General features: G+C 38.9%; 1 protein-coding gene across 4 annotated transcripts in view; it reads right to left on the reverse strand.

The window, feature by feature from the left end:
- Robo1 (roundabout guidance receptor 1) overlaps positions 1-22439 on the reverse strand; it is a 367669-nt gene that overhangs the window by 278042 nt on the left and 67188 nt on the right. For all 4 annotated transcript variants that reach the window (XM_048346427.1, XM_048346425.1, XM_048346426.1 and 1 more), the window contains exon 2: positions 18847-19173. In XM_048346427.1, the coding sequence (XP_048202384.1) occupies positions 18847-19173 (327 nt within the window). The remainder of the gene's footprint in view (positions 1-18846; positions 19174-22439) is intronic.

Raw genomic sequence — 22439 nt, forward strand, 5'->3', positions numbered from 1 at the left:
TTGCAGCTTTGAAGAGGCAGACTTAGCCAGACCGCCTCTACTCCAGCCCTGGGGCTGCGCGGCTGCTAGCCCTGCAGCCCTGCCTGCCTTTACCAGGTCCAGAACTGGAAAGGTGGTGAAGGCAGCTCTAACCAGCCCCGCCTCCCGTCTTAGACCACGTGTGCACCAAGATGGTGGCGACCAACCAACCTAGGGGCAGTCCTGTGGGCCATGACGTCCGCCCTTAGGGGAAGTACCATGACGACACTCTTGATGGACAGCCTAACCAGCCTATCACAGTGCCTAGCTAGCCTCTCCAAATCCCTCCCCTTCCTGCCGCCATTATTGCTTTAAAAACGCAACCACAGAATGAAGACCTTAGATGTTGCTTTGACTTCTCCCCAGAATCGCCTGCGTGTCCTGTGTCCTGCCTTAAACGTAAGGTGATTATTGGGGCGGCAGTTTCGCAGCTCTACCTCATCTCGACTCTACCCCCCTGGGATATGCTCCCTGCTCCTCCTGCCAGCAGGAGAAGCGCCCGGAGCCGAGTGTCCCCTTCATAATTGGCGCCTGAACAGGGTTGAGCGAACTCGCAGCTAATGAAACTGGGGCTTAGAAGCCTTACCTGCAAGCTGAGTAATCCGAGCTGAGTAATCCTTCCCAGAGGTAAAAGTACCCCCATTGAAATATGAGGCAGACCCAAAGTCAGCAGAGCAAGCCACCTTTCAAGGTTTTGAGGCTCACACTCCAAAATACCGATTTGGGCATTTCAGACTCCCAAGCCAAAGGTCTCCCTGGGAGACCTTAAAATATACTGCACCCTGGGTGGAGACTGCTGGCCTTTTCAGCCTGGCTGCTTGGGGGAGGGACAGCCTTCCTACTGCCCAGGAGGAGAGGGGCTCAATGCCCGGCTCTGATGGACTGGCAGAGGAGTCCGGGCCAGGTCCCCCAGGGTCCCGACTTGAAAGCTGCAGTCCTGAGACAAGCAGTGCACGAGCAAGCCGCAGAGCGGAAAGAGGCAGGTGCCACCGCCGCCGCCGCCGCCGCCACTCCTGGCCTCGCTCGGAACACCACCACTGCAGCAGCCATGGCGCTCACTACTGAGTGCGGACGCCCCAACAGATTTTGAAATGAGATGCGTCTCAGCCTCGTGGCTGTCCTGGGAGGCCAAGGACTTTAGAGAACTTAGAAAGGAGGTCCTTGGGGGGGGGACCAAATACTCCCTGTGCCAAGACCCTCCTCCGTGGCCTGGCTCATCGATTTTCCACCACCCAGAAGTGGAGGAGCTTAGCCCAGACCCTGCTTTCTAGCACAATGTACATAAACTGGTGTTCCTCTTTTAGACATGGGTGCTATGCTCAGGCTGAGAGAAATCAAGCTGCCGACCCCCCCAATTCCCGTAACCTTTGACATGTTATTTGGATCCACTGATCTGCATGCTACAGACCTCCAGCAGGCAGCTTTTCCTGCCCCCTACCGGAAGCAGGTGTGGGCCATGGGATTCGCAGCATGAAAAGCCTAGGGAGGGGGCCCTCGAAGACCCCAATAATAGGAATTACTCAAAAGGCTACAGAGGGCCTTGCTGCCTTTTTTGACCGGGTGGAGAGAGGTCTCCTGGAGAAGGCTCCTGGGTCCCAGCTAAACCAGCTTGTCAGGGCCCTGGTATGGGACAGAATGACACCAGACTGCAGACTAGCTTGTGCGGGAATAAAGGAGAAATCTATGGAAAGCTGGGTATTTGCTTGCCGGGATGTCAGCACTCAGGTCCACCGGAAACAGTCCTTGACTGCTTCGCTTACTGAGGCATCCGCCCCTGCCCTCACCAGCAAGGCAGACAAGGGGCCCTGTTGAGGGTATAGCGAGGCAAACAGGGGGCTCTGTCATGGGCGTAGTGAGGCAAACAGGGGTCTCTGTCATGGGTGTGGCGGCCAGGGCCACTTTAAGAGGGAGTGTCCTTCAGGCCCCGTAAAATCTGGTGCCTCTAAAGGACAACCCTCAGGCCAGGCTAAGGTGCTGCCTAAAACACCTTGCCCCCGGTTCAAGAAGAGATTTCATTGGTGAAGGGATTGCAAATCCAGATTTGATGCGGGGGGGAAGCCTTTAAACTGGTAGTGGGGCACCCTCCAGCCCCATCACCCAAAGGAGGCAACCAGTCTAGTGGCCAGCCTAGTGACCAGCCTAGGGACAGTCCCAATAGTTCCAGAAATTAGGCCAAGAATAGAAATCATTATAGCAGGGAAAAGATTCCGATGTTTAATTGACACCGGAGCAGACTGGACTATACTAAGAAAAGAGGAAGCTGCCCTTAGAGGTAAAGACCGATAATGGACCTTGCTTTATAAGCAAACCATTACAGAAATTTTTTCAAATGTGGAATATTAAACATACTACTGGAATACCATATAACCCGAGAGGTCAGGCCATAATCGAGAGGCATAACAAGACCCTAAAGGACCAATTATTAAAACAAAAAGGGGGGAGGCAGCCCTCATGACCAATTAAGGACAGCCATGATTACATGAAATATTTTAAATTTCTCCAAAGACCAAACTCTGACAGCCTTTCAGAGGCATTGGTCAGATCAGACACCTTATTTAAAGGTGCAAGTCCAATGGAGGGACCCCCTTACTGGGTCATGGCGAGGTCCTGACCCGCTTATTAGTGTGGGAAGGGACTTCGGTTGTGTTTTCCTGATTGGGGAACCAAGCCCAACTTGGATACCTGCTAGAGACCTAAGATATTGTTCACCAGAACCCAAGAGCTCTCTCTCTTGAGGTAAGATCTTTGTTCTCCCCAGGAATAAAGAAAAAGACCAAGATGAATCTCTTCCTGCTTCTCCCTGGAACCACGGGAGGCCTGTCTGTGAGCATTGGTGGTGGATGACATCGGAGGCAGCGAGCCTCCCTTCCTCCCAGTGCCCGGCCCTGCTTGCTTCCTGAACTCAGCCTTGGCACCCAACGTGGTGTCTTTTGTGGTGCAATGTTTTGCTGTGGTGATATTGCCTGCAGCTTTGCAAAAGAACTGGAATGGAGTATTGCACTGTTGTTTCCCTTTTGCTTTTGCCCTGCTGCTGAGCTTAGGGGTTCCCGTTGGAGGGAAATAGGCGTTGAGGGTTTGGCACCTTGCTTCAATGTTTTGATAAAATGTTTGCTAACCACATGCATTCAGTTACCAGCACCTTGGCTGCTGTGGACCTCCAGAGTCGCCAGAGCCTGAACCTGCTTCTACCTCACTGCCAGAGAAGGGGAGTGCTGCCTGCATTACCATAAGTGGCGCAGAAACGGACTAGGAACTCCAATTTTCCCTGGGCTGAGCCAAATGGGTGGCTCCTTCACCTACCCCTCTTTGCAGGAGAGGCCCCCGATTTGCCTTATGTCTACATTTGCCTTATGTCTACATTTGCCTTATGTCTACATTTGCCTTATGTTCCCATTGCCTCTTCCTAGGACAAATAGGTCTCCCCTATTTCTTAAGTGATAAGCCAGGGCTGGTCCAGTCAATGGTGGTCTTTTGCTTTTAACCAGTTGGGAACCATATGAGGTTGGTCACGACACCCACCAGGACGCACAGTCTACCGGGGTGTACAGGTGTGAGGCAGAAATAACAGGGCTTTCTCTTGAGTGCCAATTCCACTCTCTCTGAGTTCTTCTACTGGGCTGGCCGGCCCTGAAGGTAGGTTTGCCTGGAGAGCTAGGGTGTTAGCCCATGACTGGTAAGGCCTCCCATGGGGGAGGCAACCTAAGACAGGCACATTCTTGAGTAAGGCACCTCCTGCTATTTAAAAACAGAAGGGGGAGATGTTGGGCATTGACTTGCAGCTTTGAAGAGGCGGACTTAGCCACCTGCCTCTTCTCCAGCCCTGGGGCCGCGCACCAGAAAGGCCACGAAGGTGACTCTAACCAGCCCCGCCTCCCATCTCAGACCACGTGTGCGCCAAGATGGCGGTGACCAACCAAGCTAGGGGGGTCCTGTGGGCCCATGATGTCCGCCCTTAGGGGAAGTCCCATGACGTCACCCTTGATGGACAGCCTAACCAGCCTATCACAGTGCCTAGCTAGCCGCTCCAAATCCCTCCCCTTCCTGCCGCCATTATTGCTTTAAAAACGCAACCCCGGAATAAAGACCTCGGATGTTGCTTCCACTTCTCCCCGGAATCGCCTGCGTGTCCTGTGTCCTGCCTTAAATGTAAGGTGGTTATCGGCGGCGGTTTCGCAGCTCTACCTCATCTCAGCTCTACCCCCCTGGGATATACTCCCTGCTCCTCCTGCCGGCAGGAGAAGCGACTGGAGCCGAGTGTCCCCTTCAATCTCTCACCAAAAAAATAAAACAAAATGAAAGCATTCACATGTAAACTCATATACACTATGTGCCAGTGGATCATATCTGTATTCCTAGCTACTCAGGAAGTTGAGTTCTGAAGATCATCGTTTGAAGCTGATCTGAGCAGGAAAGTCCATGAGACTCTTCAATGTACCAGTAAAGTCAAATGTAGAGCTGTGACTCAAATGGTCTTAACTGACAAAGGGAAAGTACCCAGGCCTTCAGTTAAAGACCCAGGAAGGAAAAAAAAAAAAAAAGGAAAAGGAAAAGAAGGAAGACAAAACCACTTATACATACACATATTTTAATCTTGTGTATAATTTGACTAACGTATTGAAGAAGTATGGTCATAACGTTAAATGTACATATGTGATAATAGTACAAGGAATTGGAGGGGATGTGTGGGGTCAGGAAAACTGAAGAAGAATGGAAGGGGTGGCACTGATCAAGATGCATTGTACTATATACTAATGTGTTGAACTAAAACACTTTCTTTTAAACTACTTAAAGTAGTTTAAAATGTTTAAAAATAATTTTTATTTCAAATAAATGCATATGCACAAACAAGTGTGTATTATAAAATATTACGTATTAATATGGAGAAAAAGTGCTTTTGAATTTACAATATTCAGGACAAATACATGTATGATAAAATTTCTACTACACACTTAGTATCATAAGCTGTGACAATAGTTATATCTAAAGTGGAGACTGTATAATAATTTCATATTAAATATTAATCAAATATACAATTAGACCTAATCAAACTCATGCCTTGTCATATTAAAGGATGAAAGCAAACTGAAGTATAAATTATTTATAAGAAAAAGAAAATCTATGGCAATACTGAACTAATTATGACAAGATCTCTAGTATTACAGATGTAGGTTAGCAGGAAGGATTCCTTTGTTCATAGTCCTCTATCCAGAATTTCACAAATGAATCCTATACCTCAATTCTATTTTATAAAAGCTAAAGATTATTTGTATCTGGCATCCTTAAACATTGAAAAGAAAAAAAAAAAAGGAGCTAACCTGAATCTATAACAGGAATATAAAATATTTCCCCAGTAAGTATGTCCTTTCTGTCTTCAACCAATGCCTTTTAACTACATCAAATTGACTTTTTTTTTCCTACCTCCACTAAGTAAGAGTAAATATTGAAGCCTCGAAGTGTCATCAACCCCTCTGATGATACGTCAAGGATGTAGGTATTACTACCAAGAGCTAGAACTATAACCTTGTAGTGACTGTATTTTGTGTCATACTCTCTGGAAAAGAAGGTGGAAAAAGCCCTAATGTTAAGAAATATAATGTTAAGAAATATTTAAATGCTTAATGTGCATATGTAAAACTGTGTTCACATTATAAATTTCTATATTAAAATGTTTATTTTGAAATAAAGTTATATTTTAATCTATAAGTAAAATTAAAATCTGATATATTAAAGTATTAAAGCTAGCATTGTGATCATCATTTATACTACATATTTAATTATAAAAATAATTTTGAATTTAATTATGAATAATGAACCTTTCGTTGCTAAGGTTCTCCCAGTATAAATACTTGGTTTTTTAGTATAAGTTCAACAATAATTTTATTTTTCTGACTATAGATTAAATGTTATAATCTTGACCAAAAGTAAACATACTCAAACTACTTCATATGCATATGTGGAAATGGATCTATAAAACCTGTTGAGATTGTTTTAAGAAGCATGGAGATGGGTGATGGGGGTTGAACAATTTCATAGACAAAGGAAACACATTACTAGCACTGTGGTTGGAGGGGACTATTGATAAGAAACTTTGTTTCAGCAATAATTCACTTTTGTGACCTATGCTAAGTACTCCAGATATATAAAATGTTCAGCATTAAATGGGGAAACATAAATTCAGATTTAAACAAAATATAGAAGTTATAGACTACCATAGGCAATAGAAGGTAGTTGTTGCTGCAAGTTTAACTCTTTTGGTTTGGGAGAAAAATGGCTAGGTACATAATGAAGAAATTATGGCTATACTAGGCTCTGAAGCAATAGTTTTTGTTTGTTTGTTTTTTATTTATTTTGTTTTTTTCCTACTTTAAAGATGTGAGGGTGAGCTTTATGCAACAATGCAAGGAATACACCGATTCTTAGAACGCATCTAAATAGCTTATACTCAAAGTGAACAATCAAAAGGGATTACTTGTAAAGGAACATGGCATTTACCTAGGTAATAAATGATGGCTTTTCTATTTAGAGCAAACAGCAAAAGAAACAGGGACTAGTATGATAATTATAAAACTATTAGAAAAAAAGATCTGTGAAGATCTGCTGGTCAACTGATATAGACAGATGTAAATCAGTAAGGAATATAGTGATATTATTTTCACAGGTAAGAAACAGCAGATGAAAGGCAAAAATGAAATGAAAGATGTAAGTCTGATTTTGCATGTTTGACTTGGAGGTACCACTAGGATCTACGAATGGAGAGAATGGCGATCAAAGCTAGCCATCAGATATCATGGAGTGAAAATCAAAACAAAGTTGGTTGTTGTATGAAGGAAGGGATGTGGTCATCCAGGGTAGGCCACATAGACAAGGAAAGACAAGTGTACAGCAAATCCTTGAGAAACTAACTGCTTAAGAGGCTGTCAGAGGATCATGATTTGAAGATAATCTAGTCACAAAATACTTCAAGACTTCCTCTCCAAAAAAACAAACAAAAACAAAAAGCAGGTGGAGGCAAGACTCTGTGGTAAAGTGTCCAAAACAAAACAAAACAAAGAACTTCAAAACAGACAAAAACACCTCATATGACTCAATCTAGATGAAGTGTTACTATTGGTAATGTAATGGGGTCCCCCAAGGGGCACCACAATGTAATGGGGTCCGAGGGTGGGGGGATTCCTCCCTCAAAGAGTCCACCACTCAGAGACAGTCTCATGCAAAAACATGGATTTATTGGGGAAGCAAGAAGTATACTGACCGGCCAGGGTCACAACCAGACTCCGGAGCTGGGACTGCAACAGTAAAAAGCAGGCTGGCCAGCCAGGGCCACAGCCCAGACTCAGGAGCTGGGACAGCATGCTCCGGGCCACTCTCTGGGTCGGGTTATGAAGTCAAACACCATATGGTCAAGCCTGCCACGCGCTGGTGGCCAAAGAGGTTCCAACACATACAGAGCATGCCAGGTCACATGCTGATGGCCAATGGAGTTATAGTCTGCCTCATAGTAACTGTTTGAACCAACCTATCGTTTTAGTTAGACTTGGCACATGGATTTGGCGGGGCTCACATGATGCAAGCTGATATGCCTACTCATGGGAGGGCACAGGTTTAACCTTGAACCTTCCACTACTCAGGTAGTCAAGCAGTTTACACAATCTTATCACAGAGAAGGGGAACTTCCCCGGATTGGGGGTGGGGGGAATCTTAGTGAAGATGGAGTAGGCTTCTGCTCTCTTTAATCTGAGAGGGAGTGAATCTGACAACCAATGATGGCACTGGCCAGATCTGACCTCTATATTACAGGTAAAATCACACACAGCTGTAAAGTGGGAATTGAAGCAATGTAAATCCTTTTGAGGAAGTTGTCTTTTCCCATTTTCTCTAACTTTGTGGCTTTTATTTAAAAATTTTCAACATCACTGATTAGATGAGATTTAAAGTGCCCTTACTCAGGCATACTAAATAATTTGATACCAAGCTTTTATTCCTCTTGACAGTATGAAATGTCATCTGCACTATTAAAACTTCAATATTAACCTAAGTAAAAATATGACACACTTTAGAGACTGAGACTGAGATTAGAAATCACTTCATTATACTCAAAAATTTAAATTTAACATCAGATACGTTTTATTAAAACTTAGTTCCCACTTAAAACGATCTTCAGACATATGAGTTGCCATATTTAAAAATAGCTTTTCTCTGTTATCACATAGCATGTAAAATGAAAGAATTAGGTTGGAGCAAAGGACTTAAGTAAATTACAGTAATAACTTTTTATTAACATATGCTAGTGTATAAAAGTAATATTGATTATTGTAGCTTGACAGTTTTTTACTATGAACCTTTTTACTACAGTGAATTATGTTCAATTTCATCTGAAAGTCAGTGGGATAGATTAAAAGACATTCTACTCACCCTTCCAGAATATTCCTATGATAATTAATGAAGCCTATTTTCCTACAGTTTTCCTTTGAGTGAACATAAAGGATTTTTAGCAGTTTGCTTTTAAATTCTGATTTAAAAAAAGTTTTTATGAATGTACTTTGGTATTTCATAAATACCAAAGACATAGTATGTATGTTACTTTCTTTGATTTAAAAAAAAAATGGTCTGGAGGGGAAGAACGTCAAGGAGAGGTGCACATGAATAGACTGAAGAAGGGTTAGAAAATACTGTTATCATATTCAATGTGTATTATGTAAAAGGTGAACTGAAAGACCAAAGTGATTCCATTTTGAAAAAGAGGCAGCCAGGTTAGAGTTAGAGCTGACTCTGAGAAGTTGAGAATGCAGTTACTGGAAACCACAACTATGTGCCCATACAGTAGCTGACTAAACAATGGATGGGGGGAAACTGATCTAGCCAAGAATAAACCGTTACTGTTTTAAAATGTGCAGATGGACCCTAACCAACATATCAGGCATTGCTGAAGGTCGACCAATAGGGTAGCTGCCAACATGTGAAGACCCTAAAGTTGTTTGTTCGCCTGTATAAAAAGTGTGCAATCCCCTTTCTCAGGGCCCTCATCTCTCAGCTGCGTCTGGTGAGCACGTTGGCCCCAGTGCACATTCACTAATAAATGGCACCCTTGCATTTGCATCAGTCTTGGTCTTGGTGGTCTTTGGGGTATCTGGATTTGGCCACAATAGAACTATGGAATTTGAGTGCATGAATGGGATGGAGAAAGATGGGGAGAACTTTGGAAAGAGTTACAATGATCAAGATGCATTTGCATATAATCTGACTTGTAAAATCAAAATCCCTTGGTACAACTATTTAGAACATACAATAGATAAAAATAAAAACTGAGACAGGGTTATTCATATAGGTTTGGATGTATGATTCTCTGATTAACATCTAGTTAGCTGTAATTATTCCAGGTTACTTACTTATCGGTAAGTATTTTTATGTGGGAGCAATTTTTCCATTATTCTACCGAAGAAAATGTATTCCTCTACTCCTTTTAATCTTGTCTGTACCCCTGAGCACTGACACATGCTCTTTCTGCCTCTCTCATGTCTGTGACTAGCAATCCTCAGGGTTCCTTTTTCTAATCTGTAACCTTCCTTGTTAACTTAGGCACTCTTCCTCTGTCTCCTAGCTTTGTCACACTGCTTTAGAAAAAGAAGATAACTTGCCTACAATAAGGCACATTTCTCAAAGCTCTAACTCATTGTGCTCACAACTCTAAAGGACATGTTTGGCTCTAGGAAAAGATCAGTGCTCTATGTGGACTTCTATTTAAGATTCCAAATTCTGTTTTCACTAACTCTGCTTCAGTATTCAAAATTCCCAGAAAAGGTGATTCTTGAAAAAGAACAAGGTAAACACCAATTCTTCTCAGTCTTTGTGTATGAGTTATCTTGGAATAGGGGTAAAACACAGGATCTGATTCACTTCGAATGCAAGTCAAACATGTTTCTGGATAATGCAAAAGATGCTGGTACAAGAACCACATTTTGAGTAAGACTCTGAGTTCAACATGTAGCATTCTCAGTCCTTCCCAAGCTTGAGCTCATCTCTACTGCATTACTTGATACAATTATCCTAATCAGGTAGATCTTCTCTTATTTCTTCATTTCCTTGGCTACCTATTGCTTCGTTTAGATTTCTACCGACTTTTAATATCTTATTCTTCTTCTTTTCTGCTATTATATCTTCTACCACAACTCAAATCTTAAGATTATAGTAAGAAACCACATTAGTAGTTTGATGAGTTCTTAACAAATATGGTTCATTAAATACAAAGTACAATAATAATGATGGACAGCCAGACAGAAAGTTACTTTGTATCTGTACTCCAATCCAGGAGACAGAGAGAAAGAGGCAGAGAGACAGTGAGAGAACAGGGATAAGGAAGGAGGAGGAAGAGGAAGAAGAGGAAGAGGAGGAGGTGGAGAGAGAGGCAGAGGAAGAGGAGGTTCTCTTTTGCAATCTCAGGAAACCACCTTTAAAGCTCTGTCTATACTGACTTGTTTTCCTTATCAGTCAGGATGTTTAACCCGCTTCATTATCTATGAGCTAATCATTAGGATACTGAATTGCCCAGAGGGAGTTACTACACTTGGGAGTCCAAGCGACATATCAGATGCTAAAAATAACTCACATATTTTCCAGCTACTCAAATATTCAGCTAAACTTCCTGAATGTTATTTAAAGAAGATATATTTAAATAATATAAAATTTTAGATCAAAGATAAACTACTAAGAAAATAGCATCTTATGATTGCAATTTAAAAATTAAGTTGGGCTGGTGTTGTAGCTCAGTAGTAAGTGTGGTTGCCTAGCATGAGTGAAGCCCTGGGTTCAAATCCCAGTATTGTAATAATAACAATGTTTTACTAAAACATCTATATATCTTTATGGGAGCTAGAAAAGTGGAGGACACAGATAAATGTGTAATGATACAATCAAAGCAATAAGCACTTCCTTTTCCTGAAACATTAATCATTTATCCATGTTGGGAAGTTGTATACACTTCTCGTTATTTTGAAACGTCTCTTGGATGGTAGTAACTAAGTTACCTAATTGTGCTACTAAAATCTCCTATGTTTCAGTGCCTTTTAGCTTTTTTTTGTACTCCCTCCTCATCTTTCCTACTGTCTAACAACCCCAAAAGTCTATTCTTCCATAGAACAGACTTTAGAGTTTCACCAAACAAATCATATAATACAATAATTCTTGACTTTTGGTGTATATTTTATTTCACTTGTAGAGACCACCAATTTTGTTACAAGATTTTATTACTTTTATTTTAATAGCTGGATACGATATACCTAATGTACAGATGCTACATTTTCTTAATTCATCTACCAATGCATATTGCTGTGATTTAAATTTTAAATATCCTCAATGGCCATACATTAAAGATGTGATTCGCAGTTTGAGGCTCTATTGGTAGATGGATTTTAGAGGCATGGCCTAATGAAAGGAAGTTAGGTAATTGAATCATGTCATTAATGGGTATATTAGGATGTTTGCAGCATTCTAACTCTGTGCTTCCCAGCAGACATAGTGATAACATTGCTCTACAACACACTATTCACCATATTCTGCTGTGTCACAGGTCTCTTAAACTATGCGTCTCAGTAACTAAGAATCACAATAAATCCTTTCTCCTTTTCTTTTAATAATGCCTGAGATAATCCTCTCAAGTATTTTGTTACAGTGATAGAAAACTAACCCAGATACCTTGGTGATTTTGTATCTTGACTACTGTTAATAGTGTTCCAGTAAACACTAGAAAAGTGAAGAGTGTAAAACTGAAGTATTATAGTTTCAGTGGAGTGTGGGTTTATGGTCATGCAAGCCGCTTAAATTTAGGAAGTCACTAACTAAGAAAAGAGAGGGAAGGGCATATCAGACTGTCCCTTGAATCGGTATCCTAATATTTTAGCACTATCATGTGTGAAAGAAAACATTTCTAATTTGCATGTTAGATGGCTTTACTTAAAATAAGCTAGTAGTGATCTAAGGCACTTAGCATGTAAACATAAATGCTGTTCTTGGGCTGGGGATATGGCCTAGTGGCAAGAGTACTTGCCTCATACACATGAAGCCCTGTGTTCAATTCCCCAGCACCGCATGTACAGAAAATGGACAGAAGTGGCTCTGTGGATCAAGTGGCAGAGTGCTAGCCTTGAGCAAAAAGAAGCCAGGGACAGTGCTCAGGCCCTGAGTCCAAGGTCCAGGACTGGCAAAAAACAAACAAACAAACAAACAAACAAAAAAATTCTGTTCTTTCAGTGTGCTAGTAATGTATGCTGGGTACCATGTGGACACAAACATCCAGGGGGTCAAACAAGAAAAGCAGGAGCATGAGATCCAGGCACCTTACACCTATAGGACCCTGGAACTGACTATAAGGTAGTGACTAGTGGAATAGGGAGACAAATGCAGTGTAGATGAGTGAACACAGGAAAGTTCAACTTCTTGGGACTGTAATGGAATGTAGAATGGTAAACTACTGTAAATCATTCAAGGCTAATAAATTCCCATCCAACCTGCCCATTCTACTTACATAATCATAGAGCTGGCCTTGATCATAACCTTGTCACCAATAATAACTGAATATCTTGCAAAATTTCAACATCTAGCACATTCTCCAAAATTCAAAATATCAAACTATCCAAGGCCAGAGTATCAATCTCAAAATGCAATGTTTTCTTTTTTCTACCTCTGTAATACCACCAGCCACTTTGAAGAGTGAATGCTTTTGTCTGAAATATTGCAATAGTCCCCTAGGTAATCACCATCTATTCTGTAACTTATTCTCCATGCACCTGACACTGAACTACTACATTGGATTTCATTTTAAATGGTACATTTGATCCAGTCACTTCATTGCTTTGAGCACAAAGTCATCTTTAATATGGTGACAGGGCCTACGCAATCTAGCCTTTTATAACACTTCCAGCCTTTTTGCTAATTCGTACATATTGCTGTAGTTACCATCTTTCATTTACTCAAATATGTCCTAATCTTCCTTCTTCTCATGGACTTTAAGATACACTGTTTAATTTAGTCTGAAATTATTTTATCTTGGTAATATCCAAACATAATCACTACTCATCTCTGACTGTATCCCTTTCTTTCATTATTTATTTCACGAATAACCCATTAAGTAATTATTTGCATGGTGAGTGGTTTATTTTCAACTGATCTATTCCTCATCCAGCTCTACTGTAGTCTTCAATGAGACAAAAATCACTAAAGCTGTCAAGCTTTAGGACAAAAATATACTTCTTTTTAACCAAATGTATATTTTAATATTGTCTACATGTACTGAATTTGTTACTTTTTAAATATATGATTTTAAAAATGCCCTATATTGTGTAATGAAAACAGAGAAGAATTTTATCCTTCAAACACATCCAATAGTGACATATTTTTGACCTGATCAATTTATGGTTAAGCAAATATGGGGATACATTTAACCTATAAATAATAAAGTCTTTGAATAGTCCATATTGTAGTAGCTAAAAACTCTATATTCATAGGGTTTAAAATAAGTACAAGTAATTCTCATGTTAGTTTGTGCTTATGAGTATGACTCCTAGATTGACATCATAATTAAATTATGAGGATTAAAAGAATGATTAAATCAGATTTGCAAGATAACCAGATGCACTTTTTGTTTTATTAGTTTATAAAGAGAACACTGTTGATACAAGGAGACATTGCCAAGATTTTCTCATAAATAACCAAATACTGAATTGATTTCCTGGAAACCACAAGGGGCATTATATCTAAGTATCAACTAGTGTTGAAATAATCATCTCAGTACTTTTCAGCATGTATGAATATCATTTATTTTTAGAGAAAAAAGTTATGTCTCATGAGACTTTCATGAACTGTGTCACCTATAACGCCTAGATTACTAGACTGAATCTGTTCCAAGACAGTGGGTCTACTAATACCCAGAGGCAGCTATTTTGTAACATCCTGTCTAGAGAGCTAAACTTTTCCATGATGTCTATTAGCCATGTCCTATGAGTTTCATCACATTTTGCATTGTATCCAAGAAAAGATTGAGAGCTGTGGTTGTACCTCAGTGGTAGAGTGTTTGTTTAGCATAGAGAAGCTCCTGAGTTTGAGGAGTTTGAGTTCCCTAAACCCTAGAGAAGTTAGAAAAAGAGGAGAGAAGGAAGAAAAAAAGGAAGGAAAGGAGGAAGGAGAGAGGAAGGGAGGGAGGGAGGGAGGGAGGGAGGGAGGGAGGGAGGGAGGGCAATTAATAACAAGACTTTCTCCAAAATTCCAAGTGCTAGGGAAACTTCTCAATGACAGAATGCCTGAGTGCATGAATAAAAGTCTGGATTAGGAAAGTAAGTACCCTAAGTAATAAAATATAGAAAGATAATATTTTCTTAATTAACAAACTGATTTTGAAAAGAAAAGATAGTTCTCTCTGCTGAATGTAGAACCAACAAATATCTACCTCAACTCAGGGATATTTGTTGGGAGGAAGCCACCTAAAAAGGATGAAACAACTGTACACTGTTTAGTAGACGATATAATGAGCCGCATTCAGGGGCTGGGGATATAGCCTAGTGGCAAGAGTGCCTGCCTCGGATACACGAGGCCCTAGGTTCGATTCCCCAGCACCACATATACAGAAAAAACGGCCAGAAGCGGCGCTGTGGCTCAAGAGGCAGAGTGCTAGCCTTGAGCGGGAAGAAGCCAGGGACAGTGCTCAGGCCCTGAGTCCAAGGCCCAGGACTGGCCAAAAACAAAAAAACAAAAAAAAAAATAATGAGCCGCATTCAAAATGAGAAGTATACAGATCAAGGTTCAAATTAACTTTCCTCAAAATTCAATGTAATTATCAAATTACTCCATAGATAAGTTCTATCAAAGAACCATGCTATCAATTTGTGCCAGCATAGTACGAATAGCAGGTAATGTTGTATGTAGAATACATCCTGAACTTTTCATAGACTCTCAAATAGATACAACCCAAAACAAATATGCAAATAATGCTTGAAAGGCTCTTTTAAAAGTTACTTTTCAAGATGAATTAGACACAGTGGAGTATCCTAAGTCTTAAGAAACAGCAAGTTATAAATCCCGCAGTCTAGGGGCTGGGGATATGGCCTAGTGGCAAGAGTGCTTGCCTTGTATACATTCCCCAGCACCACATATACAGAAAACGGCCAGAAGCGGCACTGTGGCTCAAGTGGGAGAGTGCTAGCCTTGAGCAAAAAGAAGCCAGGGACAGTGCTCAGGCCCTGAGTCCAAGCCCCAGGACTGGCAAAACATAAATAAATAAATAAATAAATCCCGCAGTCTAATTTAGATATCATCAGGATACATAATTTTTGGTTTGCCAATGGAAATAACAATTGGAACATTTCACTCTCTTGTTTTAAATCAGATTAAATACTATATCCTTTATAAAGCCAGAAAGTAAAATAAACCTTGTATAAATATTAAAAATAAAGATTACTAAATATATCTTAGCATCATAGCTTTTAGACTTATAATTACATAAAATATGTAAAATATCACCAAAACTAAGTTTTCCAGAACAAGTAATATAGTTTACCAACATGGCTAGGATAAAGAGTTGGTAAAAAAGTATACTGTGGTCTACCTGATTACAAACGTGATATAAATAAAAGTAAATAGTTGTAAAGATAACCAAGAAATACAATCCTTTAGGTGCATTATTTCTGATTTAAGTAAATATTGAAGTATAATGGACAAAATTATTCTTATTACTATATGGAAATTAAGATTTAAACGGTATTCCATGCCATTTTTTTCAGAGTTTGAGAGACAGATAATTATTAGGAATGAAGAAATCCAGTTGTTGTTACAGCTGTACAACTTGGTTTAAACACAAGAAAAACACAGATAGCTGTTTTCAAAAGCATTACCAACAACTGCACTATGAAACCTGTGTTGCCTCAAGACACTTTCATTAATGCTGTTACTTGAGGCTACAGCATCACTATGGAATTAGATGCAATCTTTGTCTTCCTGTGTCAGAACCTTGAGGACAATAAGAATCATTCTTACTAAACTTCCAGAACCCAAACTAAGCATTAACAAAGTAACAATGACCTCCAGAAAAAATATAACTCACACTACAAAAGTACAAGTCTAACAAATAGTAAATAAAACCTGTCCTCCTCCTCCTCTCAACCTTGTTTTTAATGAAGCACACAAAAGACTACTTTTGATTTTAGGAAAGACAAATCCTTAAAAAATGGTCAAAGAATGGTGTTCATTGTCTTACATAACAAAAACATAGTAAATCAAATCACTATGTATAGTAAAGCAAAACATGAGCTTCCTCAGGAAGGTGATACAAGAACTTACAAAATAATAGTTTCTAAACTTTTTCACCAAAAATTAAAAAAAAAACCTTTCTAAGTCCAGAGTGCTTATTTTTATTACCATAAACTTATATACATATATATATATATATAAAATACTAAATCCAAGTAAAGGCATGTTTCTAATCTTTTCCTCTCTTTGGAGTTGAAAAACTTTTAGGGACATAGTGATGAACATCAGGCTAAAATTTGTGAATTATGCATTAAGAAACTGTGAATTTAAATATTTTTCTCTGAATGTGATATAACGATGTCTGGTTTCAATTTCATGATCATATCTCTGATGAGTGACTGGAAAGCTTTTCCTATAATGGATTCTCAAGGTAATTGAATGTTAAACTTAGAAAGCGAACTTAGCTGGGAACTAATAGTAAAATATCGACACAAAGGCCAGATCAGAAAGTACAGCTGTCTAAATCCCAGTGCATTAAAGGGCTATCTTGATCATTGGTGAAACCATAGGTGTTTTGAAAAGAAAGCTATAGAAGGTAAACATTTAGACCTATTCAAGTCTGTAACTTCCTTTGTATATTCTGATTACAATAAGAATGCAAATAGATAAGGAAATAGCATAGGAACAATAGATAATCCTTGATAATTTTGTGGGTATACAATTCTTTAATATGACATTATAATTCTAGAAAATAACCACATTGGTTTGCTCTCTGGTGTTCAATTACTTACCTATAAAAATAGACTTAAGTACTGTATATCAACATTCCTGATTCTCTGATATTTGTTTTCAAGTGCCTCTTTGATTTTGCTTCCACAAAGAATAATTATACTCAAATAGAAATATACCAAAAGTTATAAAGGAGGTAATACTGTAACTTTGAAAGATGATATTATCAATCCATATACATTTTTTATAACTGGGATGAACATCAATTTAAACTACTTTTCCTTGGATTTCACTTTGAGCTTTAATAATGTCAAAGTTACATCAAAATAACCTATCATAATTACAACTTTCATACACTGTGAAGATTTGGTTCTAAAGCATACACTGTCACTCAAGTTAAAAAGAAAAATACAAGTAATTACATTATAAATTAACTGGGAATTGAGGAACACAAATTTAAGCTTAAATTTTTTTAAATGTGAAAGCCTCATTTTGACACAATTTAAAAGGTAATTTTTAACTTTATCTAATAACATTTTTATACTGGCATAAGATATATTTGACAAGAAATCTTAGGACAGAATAAGAGGTGAAGAAAATCATTTAATTCCTTTGGAGCTGATTCCACATTAATATTTTTTATTAAGTTGGCACAATTTATTTTTTTTATTTTTGATATCTATAAATGTAGATTATTTTTATGAAAACCTATTGTGTAATTAAAACTTTGAACATAAATCACATTAAAATACCTAGTCAATCTGATAAAAAAAAACATGATGTAGAGTATATACAGCTTTATAGACAAGAATTACATGTGATTGTTTATACTTAAGGTAATTACACTAAATTATTTTATCCTACCTTCTCCATATATCATTACATGCTTAGTTTTATGATTCTTTCCAGGGAGTGGAACTTCTTAGCTATCTCTCAAGTATGAATCAAAACTGAGAAATTAAATTATTATTCCAATATAATATACACTTCAGTTCTGTGTGTAGCCATTATTCATTAGTCAACAAATTATCCTTGAGATGCTTTCAAACCAGCTACATGTAATAGTCATATAAGTAAACTGACACAAGAACTAGTTGAGTATTAAACATATCTGCTCTTTTACTACAAATGAACTGTCATATGACACAGTGGCCGAGGATAAAGCGTAAAACTACTTTCTAAATCAAGCTTTAAAAGGAGGATGTATCATACTATAAGTTAAAACTATTGCTCTTCAAAATGATCAATTCAAAATATCTTACTCTATTTTATTTACAGAAAAATAGTTATACTCAAAATAAACACCACAAACCAAGAGGATAAAACCACTTCAATGAAAATGTACAACCGAAAAGAGCCCCAAAGCAAAACTCATATAATCCCAACAGGGACGTGTAAAGTTCAATTTATTTTGAATAACCAAATAAAATAAGCATTAAAGAAACTTCAAATACTATACTGCAGTCAGGCACTGGTGACTCATGAGTATAATGCAAGCTACTCAGAAAGCTGAGATGTCAGAATCAAGGTTCACAGCCAGTCCAGTCAGAAAAGAGCAAGTGATTCTTATCTCCATTTAACCACCAAAAAGTCAGAAGGAGAGCCATGGCTCCAGTGGTAGAGTAGTAGCCTTGTATGAAAAAAGCTTAAAGAATAGTGTGAAAGCCCCAATTCAAGTCCCAGTACCAGCACACTTACACACACACACACACACACACACACACACACCCCACTGTGTGCTGATATATAAAACTAGATTATCTCAGTTAACACCTGTGATACATTTGGAAATATTTTAGTGCAATTGCCAAGACAAATGACTCCATCAGGCTTCTTCCCCCATGAAGCCCCCAGGCCTTTTTTACTTACAAGCTACCTCCAGCGATGCGTTGTGGCTGACAGCCTCTCCAAGGTAGTTCCTTGCTACACAGACATAGACCCCTTCGTCAGGCCTACTTTTCCGTCCATGTACTATTCGCAAGAAAAATAAAGATCCACTTGGCAGCAACATTCGGTGTGAGCGAGGGTCATCTTTGTCAGTCTCCACTCTCTCGCCCCCTTTGTACCACTCAATTGTAGGTGTGGGGCGGCCTTCTGCTTTACAGTTTAAGGTTGCAGGTTCTCCTTTTGAGACAATGAGGTCTGAAGGGTGCTCAACAATTCGAGGTGGAAAATCTTCCTGTCGAAGGCGGGAGCCTGCAAAGGAATTGACAAAACATGAATATTTCACCTATCATGTGAAAACAGTTGAAAATTAGTGAAAAATCATAAGCTTCCACATTACAAGTTAAATACTGACCCTCCACTTAGAAAGTTCTCTAGTTTAAACGTTGCCAGTGGACATACTCTATGCAGTTGAAATTCATGTCTATGAAATCTTCCAGATTCTGTAACTCAGTGTGCTTACACAACCTGTTAGAGACTTGCTCAATAGCATCCTGACTGTCACAAATACGAAATAGCCTCCACTAAACCATATGCTATGCACTCATAAACAACTGCATTCAAATATAATGGAATGTCTCATATAATCTCAAGTCTTTGTAAATAATATGTGTGTACTATCCACACTTTTCATAATTAGCTGCATTATTGCAATGCAAATCTTTTAATGGGCTTCAAAGATGAAACATTAAATAACTAAATTTGAGAAATGCATGTTATATGGAAAAGTATACTGAGTGAGGAGCCTCATCCTGGATGTTATAGGCCACTTAATACATGTAGTTTTCAGTGTATCTTCCATTTAAGTATAGCCTGAGACTCTATTTTTTACAATTAGATTATAAACTCGTATTGGGATGTCTTATAATTTTAAGTATTCCTATCTACTTTCTGCTATGTAGAGAGTAAATGTGTAATTTCACAAATGTAGTCCCAAAGTTGGCTCTCATCTAGTGTTCGGATCCTAATGAAGAAAGCAAAGCCATAATGAGCATTCTTTTTTTTGCTAGTCCTGGGCCTTGGACTCAGGGCCTGAGCACTGTCCCTGGCTTCTTCCCACTCAAGGCTAGCACTCTGCCACCTGAGCCACAGCGCCACTTCTGGCCGTTTTCTGTATATGTGGTGCTGGGGAATCGAACCCAGGGCCTCATGTATATGAGGCAAGCTCTCTCGCCACTAGGCCATATCCCCAGCCCCATAATGAGCATTCTTTAGCAACTCTCTTCTCATTCTCAGGAGCCAGCCACCATCCAATATAAATAGTCCACTTCAATGTAGTTAGCTGAGTGTTTTGAAATGAAAATATATTCTGAGCCCTTTAGTACTCCAAGGGCTCTTAGAATTAACTCTTTGCTTCTAAATCCTTGAGAAGAGCCAGTCAATTCCTTCCCCATTGAGCTCACTCCTGGGCTCATTTTTAGTTCCACAATACATTGAGCTTCCTCAAAGCCTCTAGCCCATACCGGCTACAGTGCCTGTTCCTCATTTACAATATTCTTTGAAATCCCTGCTCTCCTGGACCTTTCCTGTAAAATTAGACTTGGCTTTTATAGCACTAGGGGGATAAGCCAAGTTTGAATACTCAAATATTATATGTTTTTGCTCATACATGGAGGTTAAACTTAAAACACATATATCCATGGATATGCATATATATACTAGTATATGTATTATGTACTAGTAGACATACCTATATACCTAAATACATACCTATATACATATATATATATACATATACAACATAAAACATGATTCTAACTATGAGACTCTAGGAGATGCAGGTAAGAGGAGATAATAAAAGAAAGATGGATAATGTTGGAATACATTATCAACTATATATAAAGATGGAATAAAGAATCTCAATTCAAGTTGTAGGTCAATACGGTGCTGAGGGTAGAAAAAAAGAGAAAGCAATAGAGAGGGTTATTCTGACCACAATATAATAAATGTACACATGAGATATCATGGTGAATCCCTGTTACATTTAATATGCACTACAAAAGTGAATGATAGGAAAATAAAACAGCCTCTATGCACAGCATCAGCAGAAGGGGTTGGGCTAATGAAGGGAGTGAATTAGGAATGAATAGGATTAAAGTTGTGTTTCTGCATGTATGCAAATAAAAATCTAAACCCTTTGAAATTGTTATTAGAATGGGGATAAGAAAATTAAAGAATTAAGCCTATAGTATCATATGGCTAAACTTGATAAAGATGGCCAATATGTAATTTAAACCTATTTGTTTGATTTAGTAGTCTATAAGATCGGATAGTCTGAATTAGCTTGTTGTTTCTCTCCTGTTGCCTGGCAGAATACTGAGCACTCTAAAGTTCTCAATAAAACTATGTTGAATAAATTTTTTAAAAACAATGAAATCTAACAAGAACAATCCCACTGAGCAGAATGAGCTTAAAAATCATGCAGTTCTAGAATGACTTTATAGGATTTATCATTTAAAACTGCAACCACTGTAGATACTATTCCAACTTAACACATTATACATTGTGCATAATACTTACACATATCTGTCTAAAAATGTTCAGCAAGTTCAGTTATTGTTTTCTAAGTGAAATGAATGATGGAATTAAAAGACCTATTATTTGCTTATAACCACGATGAAATTGTTATCATATAAAATAGTAACAGTTTGGGCTGGGGATATGGCCTAGTGGCAAGAGTGCTTACCTCGTATACATGAGGCCCTGGGTTCAATTCCCCAGCACCACATATACAGAAAATGGCCAGAAGTGGCGCTGTGGCTCAAGCGGCAGAGTGCTAGCCTTGAGCAAAACGAAGCCAGGGACAGTGCTCAGACCCTGAGTCCAAGCCCCAGGACTGGCAAAAAAAAAAAAAAAAAAAAAAAGTAATAGTTTGATTAACATAAGTACTGAGGAATAGCTCTAGTTTAGTACAGTATCCTATTTACCAGAGTTCTAAAAGGGGGGAGGGGTTGGAATAAACCAGCAAGGAAATGGTTAAGGGGAGCGTTTCAAAATTCATGATCTCTCACAAAAGCTGTGCTGATGACAAATGAAACTGAGATTGCATTTTACATTACAAACATACAGATGTAAGTATGTATGTTTCAGTAAGGCACATATTATTTTAAAATCTGAAAGTTCACTTGAGATGGGAAATGAGGCTGCAACTGTTGCTAGGAGAACACAAAGGCCATCTAAGACAAACTCGGCAAGTCAGAGAAGAATTTGAAGCCAGGGAACTTGAGGTGAATCTTGAAGCAGTCATAAAGAAAATGAAGGGGATGATTTCAACCAGACGCACAGCTGCAAGAGTGTATGGTACACTTAGGACCTGAAGGGAAGCGCGTATGGCCTGTGTGTGACAAGCATGTCAGAGATTAGGAAGCATGAGCCTGAAATAATAGCTGAAAGAAATGATGTGATGTGTTTGTACGTGAAGCTGGAGTTCTAAAGCTAAGCTGAGGCAACAGGAAATCATTTGAAAAATAAATTTGAGTTGGAGATGCATATGACCAAGTTTAGTTCTAAGGAGCTCT

Source organism: Perognathus longimembris, chromosome 5, assembly GCF_023159225.1.
Source record: "Perognathus longimembris pacificus isolate PPM17 chromosome 5, ASM2315922v1, whole genome shotgun sequence".
In the NCBI taxonomy this organism is placed as follows: Eukaryota; Metazoa; Chordata; class Mammalia; order Rodentia; family Heteromyidae; genus Perognathus; species Perognathus longimembris.